This window comes from Neofelis nebulosa, chromosome 12, assembly GCF_028018385.1.
Source record: "Neofelis nebulosa isolate mNeoNeb1 chromosome 12, mNeoNeb1.pri, whole genome shotgun sequence".
NCBI classification, from domain to species: Eukaryota; Metazoa; Chordata; class Mammalia; order Carnivora; family Felidae; genus Neofelis; species Neofelis nebulosa.
The window spans coordinates 12,364,296-12,379,411 of NC_080793.1; the positions used below are offsets into that span (position 1 = coordinate 12,364,296).

The window sequence follows — 15,116 nt, forward strand, 5'->3', positions numbered from 1 at the left end:
CAGTGCTTGATTAAAAAAGTGAAACACATGCACATGTTTATACATATACATTCCACCTGCTGCATAAAGCTGCTCTTATTTAATAAGTAGAGCACACCTAATATTTTCCTATGCTCTGTTTTTAAATGTATACATAACTCATGTGTTAACAAAATGTTTTATTTGATATTTGAGGGCTTTTTTCCCCCTCCCTCCTAAAGCCATTTATTGAGCGTGTACTGTTTGGCAAATACTCTTAGGTATTTTTCATTTAGTTTGAGGTAGATCCTATTTCCCCCATTGCACACGTGGAAAACCTCTGGCTCAGAGAAGTGACATGGCAAATCAGGTGCTTTAGTCTAGGCCCATTTGGCTCAAAAGCCTGTGTGCTATATAGACTTGGTAATTCACATAGACAGATTTTTTTGAGATTGCTAAAGTTTAGCCCCTAACATAAGTGTAAGTGCCTTTCGAGTGAAAATATTATTGAAGATTGTCTAGGTTTAAATTGGCTTTACTGTGTACTTTTGCTTTGTGTTTTCAATTAGGTTATATTACCTCTTTATGCTCTAGTTTCCTTATGTGTTAAATGGAGCTGGTAATTGAAATTTTGAGGATTAAATGAGTTAATATATGAAAAGCTCTTTGAACAGTGCCTGGTACAGAATATGAGTTACATAAATGTTACCTTTTTAATTAGTAGCAGAATTTCATTTCATAGATAAAAGAAACTGAGACCCAAAGAAATGAAATTATTTTCTGAGTCATGTAACTTTCTAAAGTCACTTAGCTATTAAGTGGCAAAGTTGAGTTTTTTTTATTTCAAGGCCAGAATTTTATCTGTTAATTGTTTTTGTTTGTTTGTTTTGTTTTGTTTTGTTTTGAGAAAAACTCTTGACTCTGAGTTTGGTTTGGGACCAGGAGGCCTTTGTCCTTGATTAGTTGTATGGCCCTTAATATCTATAGTTCTTTTGTAAGCTGAGGGGTGGGTGGCGTTGGGCCAGACGATTTCTAAGTTGCTTTTACAGCACCAGCAGAACGTTGCTTTTATCATGGATTGTTGAACTGTGCTATAAGTCCTGAAGTTCCTCGAGCTGCCTGATGCATGCATAGGGTGGTTACTCTCTGTGCTAAATGACTGAGGAATGCTGTATTTTGACACTGGTGATCCACAGTTTCTCCACTAACATCACCTTTCTTTTTAATGTTTATTTTTTAGAGAGAGAGAGACAGCGAGCGAGCACAAGCAGGGGAGAGGCAGAGAGAGAGAAGGAGAGCTAGAATCCAATGTACGCTCCAGGCTCTGAGCTGTCAGCACAGAGCCCAATGTGGGGCCCAAACCCCCGAACCATGAGATCACGACCTGAGCAGAAGTTGGACATTAACTGACTGAGCCACCCAGGCGCCCAAACAATTAATTTTTTTAGTGTTTACTTTTGAGAGAGAGGGAGAGAGAGTGAATGTGAGTGGGGGAGGGGCAGAGAGTGAGGGAGACACAGAATCCGAAGCAGGCTCCGGGCTCCGAGCTGTCAGCACAGAGCCCCATGTGGGGCTCCGACCCACGCACCATGAGATCATGACCTGAGTTGAAGTCGGACGCTTAACCGACTGAGCCACCCAGGCGCCCCAGCTTTTTCTCAGCATTCTTCCTTGCTTTCAGTCTGCCATCTTAATATGGTTGAATTTTTGGCCTTACTTTTTTAGAGTGAAGCACGTGAACTTTGCTATCAGTTCTCAGCTGAACACATAGCAATCTTTTTTGGCTGCTGGATTCACAGCTAAATACTAAATGGTTGAATCTGCTAGAATGGTGGAGCAGGGTTGGGAATGGGAAATGGCCAGACTTAACTTGTGTAGTACGATCTGTATACAAAAGGACCTTTGAGACATATCTTACCATGGGATCATGTTTCTTAACTTCTTTGTATGAAAAGACCCTAAGAATTGTAGCATGTCTGTGTTCTCTCCATTGTGTGTTATGTGTGATAAAGTAAACCCCATTGATGAGTTCAGTTACATAATCTTTTGTTTTTGTTTTTGTTTTTAAATCAAGCTTCAGCTTATTTCAGGTGGATTTTGTGGAGTCAGGGAAGTTGGTTACAGGATATGAATAGTTTTGCATGTAGGTCACAGCTGAGTATCATTTGACTAAAATTGTGGGTTTGTTTTTTAATGTGCAGTATTGGGGAGTGTTATGTTACACCTCTAACTTTCCTAGTCCCAAAAATTCAAAAAGGATTTGTTTTTCTTTAAGGGAACAACTGATAGTATTCGGAAACTGTTACAGGCAAAAATATGGGGTGGGGGAAGTTCCTTATTTAAAGGAAATTTAAAGGAAAGATACTGAGATGAAGAGGAAGCTATTTTTTGTGTTTATTTTGTGGTGTGTAAATAACTTCTGATATCCCTGATATCCACGTAGGTAATCATGTGTTCTGTTTTGATAGTTACTCTCTGTTTTTTTTTTTTTTTTAAACATCTTGGCTTATAATTTATAAGGATTTCATCAGTGCTCAGAAGAGTTTACTTTTACCTTATCTGGAATAAAATCTCATAAAGATGGAATAAAGGGGTAATAGTAATTAAGTCTCTGGGCAGAAATATACGGTGGGATTTTGACTACAGTCATCCATGGGTAATGAAGTCAGGATCTAGTGAATATTGAATTTGGCATAATAGCACATATAGGCTAAAATCTGGGAGCAGGGTCTCTCAGGAGTTAGGGGAACAGAGCCAAAAAAGCATTCTGAATTTTAGGCCTAAAAATGATTAAAGAAGAAACATTGTGCCAACATGTACTGTCTGATGGCAACATCAAATGGAAAAGCTTCATGATTTCAATTAATGGTGGTATTATATTTTCAGGTGGATTATCTACTTTTTGAATAGGTCTGGCTAATGCTAATTTCTTTTTTTTTTTAATTTTTAAAAAAATTTTATTTTTTTTAAGAGACAGGGACAGAGCATGAGTGGGGGTAGGGCAGAGTGAGAAGGAAATACAGACTCCAAATCAGGCTCCAGACTCTGAGCTGTCAGCTCAGAGCCCAGACACAAGGCTCGAACCCATGAACTAGAACAAGATCACATGACCTGAGCTGAAGTCGGAAGCTCAACTGACTGAGCCACCCAGGCGCCCTGTGGCTAATGCCAATCTCTAATTGAAAGTCTTATGATTAATTGCAACATTGTTGCCACCAGTAGTGGTAGTACTTTTTCAGGTAGTACTTCTTTATTTTTTATTCTAAAAAACTTTTAATTTTATTATTATTAAAAAATTTTTTTTTAAGTTTACTTACTTTGAGAGAGAGAAAGAGAGCGAGCCTGGGCCAGGCAGAGAGAGTGGGAGAGAGAGAAAATCCCAAGCAGGTTCTGTGCTGTCAGCACAGAGCCCAACCTGGGGCTCAATTTCATGAACCCTGAGATCATGACCTGAGCTGAGTCGGACACTCAACCGACTGAGCCACCCTTCAGGTAACACTTCTTTACTGAATCTGTGTCTGTTAATGTATTTATCTCACTGAGTATGAGTCAGCCAGCTGCCGCACTGTGGCTACCAGGGGGGTTACTTTTTTGGCCATATCACTTAGGCTCTCGGCCCCAGGCCTTCAAAAGATACGTTTAGCTTTTGTTTGAAATGAGGTCATTTTCCTCTATAAAGATTATTTCTTTTTAGTCAATACGCATGTTTAGAAGCTCCACATTCGGATATGAAACTGCTTGTAAATAAGCATTTTTGAAAAGTTGTTTTTCTTTTTGTCTTGCAGGTGTATTCCAGAGAATAAGTCTTCAAACACCTTTGCCATATTGTCTCTGAGCTGTCAGGGGACTCAGGCTTATGAGGAGGTACTGTCACACAAAACAGTGTCTAGTGAAGACGACAAGAAAGTGGGGAAAGGATTGGAAAAAGAAGCTAAAACACTATAGGAAACCATGGTAGGTATTATTCATGTTTCCTTAATTTAGTTCTAATAAATTCCAATTAGTTTAAAATCGGAAATGTTAATGACGAGGGCAAGTAAAAAACAATGGTGTTAAACTTTGGCTCTCGTGCATCAGATAAAGATGGCCCTCCGCTATTTAAGCAAAGCCAGTGAGTTCAGATTTATTATGAGCCCTTTAAACCACAAGATGGAGCCCCATGAGCCTTCAGGCCATAAATTATTAAATACTCATAAATAATATTTTCTAATAAAACTGGTGTTAGCAAACTGATAGGAGGATGGCTTAGGTGACCTTGAACTTGAAATTATGTAATTTTTCACTAGTCGTTTCTCTGAAGTTTAGTTTTTTCCAGTGGAAATTAAAAATCTTGAACCAGTCCTTTAATGAGTGATGTGAATGGTGTAGGAGTTTATGAAGTTTGAGTATTGAACTCAAAAAGTCACCTTTTCCCACATGCTTTCAAAGTAACAGGATCAAGTGTTAAGTGTATTGGGGGCACTGAATCTTCTCTCAAGAAACCTTGCTTTTTGTGGGAAGTTCATACTCAAATGAGATGTTAAATGAGATCATAGCCTTTGGTGCCTAGTGTATTAACTGGTAAAATGTGTTGAATTTTTTCCTCTAGTATTTTGGTTCTGGAGGATGTTGTGTGAATTTTTTCCCTAAGTATAAGTGAGAAAAGGCTTAAAAAAGATGTTATAAGTGGGAGAAAAAGCACAAAAATATTAATCATCAGTATGTTTGAAATATGTTGTTTAGCAAGCCTGATGGTATTTCTTTAAGTGTTAGTTGATTTTTTAAAAATTTGTTCTAGGGATTATAACTTAGTTGATTTCCTCTTTAGAATAGAAATTCTCCAAATATTTTAGTTCTGGATGGTGGGGCAAATGTTAGTTAACTTGGGATTTTCTCTGTCATTTAGTTTTAGTTGAGATGTAAGAAAGGACACTGGGACTTGGTGTTTTCTCGAATATGAAATATTTGCCTCTTCAGCTCATTTATTTATTATAGTCTTGATATTTTTACAATTTAAATGTTTTTTAATATTACTTGTCATAGTTAATAAAAAAAATTCCTTTCCTAGTTTATTCATTTTAAATTTAGATTTTCTGGTGTAGTAATTTAATTGGTTGGTAGGTGTTTTCCAATGCTATTGCTTTACTTCTTAGATCTTAGATTTGAATGGTAACTTTCTGTTTCTGCATAGTTCTTTTCCAATTTAAATGTATAAATCTTTAAACAAATCCATTTGGACCTTGTTAGGGTAAATAAGATGCCCCCCCCCCCTTTTTTTGTCCTACCTCTTATTCTTCCATTCATCATTGTTTCACGCTGCTTGTCCTGTCACATCCAGTAGACTCATGGATTTAAGATTCTTGGATTTAACATTGCCAGTCTATGTTATTTGTGAGAGAAACACCAAAGGTTTGTGGTATGTAGCGATATGTAATTTTGTTAAGGTGAGGCCAGTATGGAGGACTGAGTAATTTAGCTAACTAAGTAATTTAGTAACTCACCCTATAACTAAATAACAGAGAAGATCCCAAGTTAACACCTACCTCCCATGGCCTGCGGCCATCCATAACTAAAAAATTAGTAAATTTCTTCTTGTCTAAAGAGCAAATCAAGTAATTTAATAATTTATCCCTAGAACAACTTAGCGTCTCCAATTTGTTACAGGTCTGTTTTGTTTTCTTATTACTTATTTAGGGATATGAGAGTAAATCTCAAGAAATGATGAAAAAGTTTATTTCTTTGTGGGAAAAGGCTCCAATTAGAAAACTGGTTGTGAACTTTGAGCAAGGAGAAAATCTGGACAGAAATGGTTTTTATCTAGAAAAAAAGCTTTGTGATTGATTTTCATCCTTTTATTATATTTGAGGGTTTCAAAGGATTATTTACCTTTATAGTTTGCTTCATTTTATAGGGGACAGTAATACTATAGTATTTACTAGTGTCCAAATTAGTATGATTTTTAAACATTAATACTCAAAAACAAAACAAAAGAGACAGGACTGATAAAGAATTGAGAATTTTTTATTTTGTGGTAGCCTTTAAAACAAAATATTTATCGGGGAGCCTGGGTAGCTCAGTCGGTTAAGTGTCCGACTTCAGTTCATGTCATGATTTTGCAACCTGTGAGTTCGAGCCCCGTGTTGGGCGCTGTGCTGATGGCTCAGAGCCTGGAGACTGCTTGGGATTCTGTGTCTCCCTCTCTCTCTGCCCCTCTCTCTCATGCTCTGTCTCTCTCTCTAACTCTCAAAAATGAATAAATGTTAAAAAAAAATTTAAAAAAAACCAACAAAATATTTATCATCTAGCACATAAAAGTTCATATAAAGACACTATAGCCACCCTTTAAATGGAATACTTTGGGCTTTATGGAAACTGAACTATCTTATCCCTGTTCATTTTGCAGTGTACTGTTACAAGTGTCTTCATGGTATTTGTAAATTTGGAAATATTCAAAAGTTTTTGGAAGTGTGAGTCATGAGTGTGGAGGATATAGTCTATTAAATTTTCATGAAATTCATTCTATTTCTAGGCTCTAATCTGCTCCACTGATTTCTGGGCCAGCGTGTCACTTCAATTATTGCTTTTTAAATTTTTGATATTTTGTTTTCGTGTAATTATACCACTCATCCATCTTTGTAGAATATTTCTTGATGGTTTCATTGATTTTTTTTTTTCCCCCCCAAAGGAGCTTTAAAATGATTTTTGTTGAGTATTAAGTAAATCTATCTTGAGGGGATTTTGATTGAGAATGTAATACATTTGTAAATTACTTTGGGAAGTTGATTCTTTTGCAGTATATATTTTCCCCATTCTGGAGTTTGGAATGTCTCCTACAAATCTATTTTAAAAATCAAGGCCTTGCACCAGAGGTTTCAATGCCAAATAGTAAATAGATTTCTAATGTGATCCATAGTTTTTCTATAGTGTTGACACATAACTTTTTATTTTATATTATTACTGTATTATGAAATCTCAATTTTTTAAGGTGCCAAAGTCCTCAGCAATTTGGAAAGGAATGACTGGTTATCATGAGTCACCATCATGCATTTCTAGATACTTTCTCAAAGCTAAGAAGTATCTGTTTCTCGTAGATGATGTGTGATACAGATGACCTTTTTTGAAGTGGTATTCAAAACACTAGATTTGAGGTAAACGGTAATGTGCATTATACCAAGAGTAACCTGGATGAATCTTAACCAAAACATGAAGGAAAGATCTCTAATTTTCTTTCTTTCTTTTTTTAATGTTTATTTTTGAGGGCATGAGTGAGAGAGGGTGTAGGGGATGGACAGAGAGAGAGGGAGACATAAAACCCAAAGTGGGCTTCGCCCTGACAGCAGAGAGCCCAATTCGGGGCTTGAACTCACTAACTGTGAGATCATGACCTGAGCTAAGGTCGGATGCTTAACCGAATGAGCCACCCAAGTGCCCTGGGATCTCTAATTTTCTGATGTGGTTTAGTAGAATGAGGTTTTTCTTCATATTCCTGTGCAATTTTTTTATTGTCTCAACATTAATTGTTTCACAGTAGTTTGATAATTAATGCTGTGATTTGACTTAAATATTCAATATTTGCATATCCTACTTTTCAGGTAATATTCCTTGTATTGAAGTAATTGTTTTCTTTCTTCTTCTGACAGAGATCTATTAGATCTTTTGCCAATGATGATCGCCATGTAATGGTGAAACATTCAACAATCTATCCATCTCCAGAGGAACTTGAAGCTGTTCAGAATATGGTGTCTACTGTTGAATGTGCTCTTAAACATGTCTCAGATTGGCTTGATGAAACAAATAAAGGCACAAAAGCAGAGGGTGAGACAGAAGTGAAGAAGGATGAGGCCGTAGACACCTATTCCAAGTGAGTGTGGCCTGACCTTTGTGGTGCTTTACTGCAGCGCTCAGAAAAGCTCAGGGTTCTCTTCCGCTGGGCTATGTTAGGTTCTTTAGGTTTTCTCATTTATATGACCGTAGACAAGGAAGTAAATGTTTGTGGAATTTTTCTGAGTTACATTTGAAACGAAAGCAAGAAAAGAATAATAATTAGACCAGAAAAAGAAGATGGACTTGTTCAGGATGCCTTTTGAGAGTGCACCAAGCCCTTTAAAACTGTCATTTCTGGAGATTATGAAATGTCACCTTTTGCATGTGTTGGCTTAGCCTCCTAAATTCAGAAATAAATAGTTGTGTTTTGGGTCTCTGGGGAAATCATAAAATGTCATTTTTTTTTAAAGGTATTTAAAAATCCTGGTGGAAAAGAGAGAATGCAGGAAAATGTGTTTCTAAATGTATTTTTGACCATATCTACCTTGTTGATTCCTAGTGTTCAGCAGTGTCTTGCACTTAGTAAATGCTCATTGGGTATTTGAGGAATGAATGAAGGACTAATGGGAGCCAGAGCCTTCAGCTTTATAGCAGAGTATTCTCAGTGTTGTAACAATAGTAAGAGATGAGTTAGATGAAGCCGCAGGGTAACTGTAGTCACATCATGGAACTCTGTGTGCCGTAATAGTAAGCTTCTTGTCTTGAGCAGTGTCATTATGATTGGAACGAGTATGATTTACTTTAAAGGAGAAGCTCGTTTGACTTACTGTATTTATAGGATTAAGAGCATTGCTTTGGCTGCAACTTATAAATTGAACATGGAGGTTATAGAATTTTTTCTTCAGCTTTCATTTCTAAGTGTTAGATAAATAAGAGGATGAATGCCTGGGTGGCTCAGTCGGTTGAGCATCTGACTCTTGATTCTGGATCAGACCATGATCACAAGGTTGTGGGATTGAGCCCTGCGTCAGGCTCCACGCTGAGCACAGAGCCTGCTTAAGGTTCTCTTTCTCCCTCTCCCTCTGTGTGCACGCACTCTCTCTGAAATAAACAAAGAAACAAAAGTGATAAATAGATAAAGAATAGTGGGGAAGTATTGATAAATTGATTTTCTTCACTGACAGTGTGACCGTTTCATCTTCAGATGCAAGGTAATCAGTTTCAGTTTTCAGTCGAACTACATAATTCTTTAACCTTGTTAACTCTTTGCAGGTAATGTCTACATTGTGTATAGTCCTACCCTTGTCAGTTTGAAGGTTCTTGGCAGTAATTTTTTTCTTGTATATTATGGTTTTAAAGTAGATACTTCCAAATTTTGAGGCTTATGTTAATTAGTAGTAGAATCCAGTAATCTAGCCCCAGTCTCTGTGCAAATTGAATAGTCATGCACTCCATATTTAAATTGTACTTTGGAATGTGTTTATGCCCTTTCAAAAACTTTTTTAAAATTTTGATGAAATGTGTATGACAAAATTTGCCATTTTTTTCCATTTTTATTTTTATTTATCTATTTAAAAAAATTTTAATGTTTATTTTTGAAGGAAACAGAGCATGAGTGGGGGAGGGGCAGAGAGAGAGGGAGACACAGAATCTGAAGCAGGCTCCAGGCTCTGAGCTATCAGCACAGAGCCCGACGTGGGGCTCGAACTCACAGACTGTGAGATCATGACCTCAGCTGGAGTCGGATGCTCAACCGATGGAGCCACCCAGGTGCCCCATACCATTTTGCAGTGAGAGAATCGCAAGCAGTCTCTGGGCTGTCGTGCAGAGCCCAGTGGGGGGTTCTATCCCAGGAACCCTGAGATCAAGAGTCAGACGATTCATCATTTTTTTAAAAAAGTTTATTTATTTTTGAGAGAGAGAGAGTGCGTGCAGGGGAGGGGCAGAGAGAGAGCGAGACAGAGAATCTGAAGCAGGTTCTGAACTGTCAGAGCCTGATGCCGAGCTCAAACCCACAAACCATGAGATCATGACCTGAGCTGAAGTCGGACACTTAACTGACTGAGCCACCCAGGTGCCCCAGATGCTTACCCATTTTTAAGTGGAGTTTCATTTATTGTTGGAATTCAGGCCTTCTTAATACTTCTTCCGTTGTTTATTTTTAAAGCTGGACAGACTTTTGAAAAGTGTTCCAGCAGACTTTTGCTTAACTGGATCAGGTCACTGTGTTTTTAAAAGTTTTTAAAAGATAATGTGCTCCACATTTTCATTTGGACTTGTAAATATAGCTCTGTGTGTGGGTACTCTTGACTGTCTTTGTAAAGTCTTTCCCTTTTGTGAACAATCCCAGGCTGAGCACTTTTTGCAGTTCCTCCCATGTGGTAGAGCTCAGGGAGCGCAGAATGTTTGGATCCTTATTTTGTATAAAACAGAGGCAGGCACATCTTCCAGGAACAGAGCTGTTTTCTGATCATAAACACGAATTGAGCTGCTGATGTATGCTAATTACTATAGAGGGCACCAAAGTGGGTGAGGGCTAGCTTCTATTTATTAAGCACCTTCTATTGCCAGGCACTGTTAAGCAGCTTGTACCTGTGTACTCTTTCTTTTTTTTAAACCTTTTTTTAATGTTTATTTATTTTTGAGAGAAAGAGTGCAATCAGGGGAGGGGCAGAGAGAGAACGAGACACAGAATCTGAAGCAGGTTCCAGGCCCTGAGCTGTTCAGCACAGAGCCCGACTCGGGGCTCAAACTCACAGTTCATGAGATCATGACCTGTGCTTAAGTCAGACGCTTAACTGACTGAGCCACCCAGGTGCCCCGCCGTGTGCTCATTTTACAGACTACTCAAAAGTCAAAGAAAGGTCCCACTATTTATGTTATTAGGAATATGAGGGCTCTGTTCTTAATGTTAAGTAACACCCTGTGTTTGCTTTACAATATCTCCTATATTTAAATTCAGTACTAAAGTTGGAGTTCATTTCTCTGCTCAGTCTTGTTGTCTTCTGCCTAAGACCAAGCGTATCCTAATTATGGTATAGAGTTTAAGTAGCAAGTAATAGTGGTTAGTTAATAATGGCTCGCATTTATTGAGTGCCAATTACTGTACCAGACTGTTTTTCACATTATGTTATGACAAATCTGTTAGTCTCTGTGATTATCGTTTCCCTCTTCTGCCCCCATTTTACTATAGAATTTTCAGTTGCTTCAAATTTGCATATGAAAAGAGTAGCTCAGAATCATTAACAAACTTTAACTTCCTTTAGGTCAGTGAATGAGTGTGTGTGGTGGAGTCAGGATTCCTTTTCATCTGTTGGACCACAGGTCCAGTTTTCTTAGCATCTTTGTCTCAAATTTCTGTGACTATGTAGATCAGGGAGAGATTGTATGCTGGTTCTGGGGACCAGAAAAAACTTGATGAAGGAAGTAGCATCTGCAGTAGGCTCAGAGGATGGCTAGGTTTTCTGTAAGCAGCTGAAAAGTGGGGGGAAAAAAATCTCAGCAAAGATCTAGGTGTGAGAAAGCATCGGGACCATTTAGGGAATGATAGCTGTTGTTTATTGAGCTATTAATATATGCCGGGATCTGGGCTAAGTTCATTACTTACATTAAATTACATGATATTCTTAGTACCAACCACTCTGTAAGGAAGGTATTTTTTTTCTGTTTTACAAATGAGAAAGTAAGTTCAGAAGAGTCAGGTAATTTGTAATTTACCTAGTGTCACCATGGTGAGTGGCAGAGCCAGAATCTGGACCAGGAAGTCATGTTGTCTTCTCAGTTGCCTCCCAGGATGCTAAATGTTTACTTAAGTGTTCAGTGGGACACCTGGAAAGAAATAGGCAAAGTGCCATCCATGCAGTGCTGTTGGAAGATTATTCTGGTAGTGGTGTACTGTATATAGTAGATTGGAGGTGGCAGAAGTTAGTCGTTAAGGCCAATGAAGAGGTGGTTATTGAGGTAGTCTAGGTGAGAGGCACTTCGAGCCTGAAAAGAAGCTAGTTTGAAGGCATTTGTTTGAGGGTGATTGTGGAGGGAGAATTCATCACTATTACTAGTTTGGGGAGAATGAGAAGATGAGAGGACAGGGATACAGAAGAAGAAAGAATCAAAGGCGATGGACTCTCTTCTTAATATCAGATAATTTCCTATTTGGATCACTTGCTTTAAAACCCTTTTTCTTTCTGTATTCGTACTACCCTTATAGTTTTTTTATTGATTTAATGTTTATTGAATCTCTAAGGTGTGCCAGCCACTTAACCAGTCTGGATTAATTCCTGTCTTGTTTCTACTGCCACAATTTGTTTCTCTCCCTTCTCCTTTCTCCTTCTCCACTCTCCACTCTCCACTCTCCACTCTCCACTCTCCACTCTCCATTCTCCACTCTCCATTCTCCACTCTCCATTCTCCACTCTCCACTCTGCTGATTCTCTGCCCTAGCCAGAATGACCTTTTCTCTCTTTAACCGTATCAAGACTGCTGAAGTCAGACTTTCAGATTGCCTTGCTTGACCTCTCTGATTTTGACCTCTTCTTTCTCTGAACTTGGGAAGCAACCGTAACAATGTAAAGAATCCGAGTGTTGTGATTACACCAACCTAAGTTTGAACCCAGGCTTTGTGTTTTACCATCTCTCTGAACTTGAACAGTTAGTCAGCTTTTCTGAGATTCACATTCCTTGTCTTTTAAATGCAAATTTGTTGTGAAGTTTAAATCAGAATTTGTGACACACAGTTTGTCCCTCTTAAGCAGGTTACTTTTTGTACTTAACTACAGTGTAAGCCTCAGAAGCAGGGGAGATTGGATTTCCTTTACTATGTTTTCTGTTCTCAAAGGCTTACTTGTTGAATGACTGCTAACATTAGTTACATTTTTGCGATATGGGAAATGAACCAATAAGAGATTTTTAGTATTAAAATTAAGGATAGATGTTCATATTATTTTGATGCACCAGTTCATGACTATGTTCTTTGAATGTTTGTTCTTTTAGCCACAGCCGGATTTGGAATGCATATACTGGCAGAATATCTTCGGTTTCTTCCTTCATTCCTCAGCTTTTTAGTTTCATTGCATTATTCTGCTTTCCCCATAATCTTTTGTGGATTCCTAGAATGATACAGCTAGAAGGCTCATGTAGCTGATAGCTGTTTTGCAGTTATGGATACTGAGCCAGCAGGCTCTACTCAGCTCTAAGAGTAGAGTTCAGGTCTTTTAAATTTCCACCCTGATGCTCTTTTTCAGTGTACTTTGGTGTTCAGGTTTTCACAAATTCTTTAATTACTAATAAAAAGATAAAAGGAGGAAGTTTAAAAATAATTTAAAAAATGTTATTTAGGGACTTTGCTAATAAGCACTATAGATATAATAAAGAATTAAAAGATCTGTAGTATGAAATATGCTCCCTATTGATTCCTTAGGGAAGATAGATACTTTATTAGTCTTAATTCCGAGACTTAATTTTTGATCATATGAATATCCAGGAAGCCAAGTGATGATTAAGTGATAGTTTGAGAAATAGGTTGTAAAAGTAATCATTTAGACTTTTATTTTTAGGGATCAAGGTGGTCGGACATTGTGTGGTGTAATGAGGATTGGCCTGGTTGCAAAAGGCTTGCTGATTAAAGATGATATGGACTTGGAGCTGGTTTTAATGTGCAAAGACAAACCCACAGAGACCCTGTTAAATACAGTCAAAGATAATCTTCCTATTCAGATTCAGGTGAGTACAGTTTAATTGCACCTCTAGGAGAATTTGTAAAAAGGTGAAAACAGTGACCTTGATGAAATCAATGATAAGAAATTGGTAATAGTAAAGGGTAGGGTACAGACGAAAGGAATGCTGCTACTCTGGGTCAGTGACTCATCCATCACATTTAAAACAAACTTCTACTGGTTAGCACTCAGGATATATTTATCGGATTAAGATGGCCCTTCAATTTTCAGGTGTGCCTTGCTCAGAGGCTTCATGTTTTTCAGACTAGGTCTCTCAGCATTGTAAACCTCTTGGAAGGGGTGGTATAATGCAGAAAAGATCAAAAAGAGCCTAGACAACTAGAGACTTTTGTAGGTGATAACTTTTCAAATTGAAAACTCAGTTAATTTAATAGTCACCCATTCATTCATTCTGTTAATGGAAAAGTCCCTGTTAATTCCTTGTTCCAAACCTTTTTCCAGTTGGATGCTTTTAGAAAATTTTGATGTTGGCATGCCTTTTTGGCGAATGCTGTTGTGAAGTCAGAAGGCTCCTCAGGGCTGAAGACAACAGGTTGGTCTGGGGCTGTGGCCACCCTAGGACCTGCTCTGCCAGTCTGCTCCAAGGCCAGCTGCATCACTGTTTGAGAAACCGTGATCACCTTTCAGTTATAGCTGTGTTGTCAGTGGTATAATTAGATTGTAGCTTTTTGATGATTTCATATTGGTAGTGCTTATATTCATGTCACATAAATAGGTAACAGCCCACAAGGTCCCCCAAAGTCCTTTGAGTTGAATGCTCTCTTTTCTTTAGTCGGTTTCTTTTGTAAGCAGGCTCTTTTTTTTCCCCCAAGTAATATGAATTCTAAATTTGTTTTTATTTGCTTTGTTAGTGGATAATTTTCTTTCATATTTACCAGTTGATCTTCAAAACCACCTTCCTGACTTTTTTATCTGCTGTTCTTGGCACTCAAATTTGTGTTACTTATTGACACATTTACCTATATTAATTTTTGGAGCACTATTGTTTCATTTTGCCTTAGATCTTAAGATTTTCTAGGTTACTGAGCATATATTTTGGCTTTTCCATTTTCATTTCTCATGAAGAAATGTTTCTGGTCTTTCAAAGGGTTAAATTTATTATAAAAAATTATTTTGAGTCCGTTTGTTATCATTTGGGAAGGGAGAGTGGTGAGCAACGTGGAATACAGTAGGGCTTTGAAGAAACAGCTCAATAACGAATTTCTGGCTAATTATACTTTTTATTACTAGCATGTTAATAAAATTCCTCATTTCTGTATTTTATGTTTTAAAATTTAATCTGTATTCCTGCTTTTATTATGGTGAACACTGTTACTCTTAAATCAAATCTAGGGTAAAAATAGTAGTCCCAGGGTGGGACATGGAGGCTTTCAACCATCCCACCTCCACTTCTGCTCCTGCAGTGAGTCCTGTTTCTTACGAGAGTGGTCCTATTCATTCCTCAGCTGTGCCAGGGTGGAAAAGGGGTTAGGAACCAGGACGATAACAAACCAAAGTTCTTATTCTGAAAATCTATCACATGTCTCCAGTATTGATATGAGAGATTGGGTCAAATTTTAGTCTGCAGTAATAGAGCTTTCTCTGTGCAGATCACAATTGTGTAAACTCTGCATTTTTTCTCTCCTCAGCGAGGGTCTTTATTTCTGGGCACCACAGTTTTAACATGTTTTTGTTGAGCTCTCA

General features: G+C 37.8%; 1 protein-coding gene across 13 annotated transcripts in view; it reads left to right on the plus strand.

Moving 5' to 3' along the window:
• The window catches only part of STRBP (spermatid perinuclear RNA binding protein), a 152,220-nt gene that overhangs the window by 75,837 nt on the left and 61,267 nt on the right, over nucleotides 1-15,116 (plus strand). For 12 of the 13 annotated variants that reach the window (XR_009251419.1, XR_009251420.1, XR_009251418.1 and 9 more), the window contains exons 2-4: nucleotides 3,744-3,912; nucleotides 7,578-7,798; nucleotides 13,254-13,419. Coding sequence is in view for 9 of the 13 variants with exons in the window: in XM_058694203.1 (XP_058550186.1) it covers nucleotides 3,910-3,912; nucleotides 7,578-7,798; nucleotides 13,254-13,419 (390 nt within the window). In the remaining 4 variants the exon portion in view is untranslated. Of the gene's footprint in view, nucleotides 1-3,743; nucleotides 3,913-7,577; nucleotides 7,799-13,239; nucleotides 13,420-15,116 lie in introns of those variants that run through there. The other variant, XM_058694210.1, reaches the window with a different exon arrangement.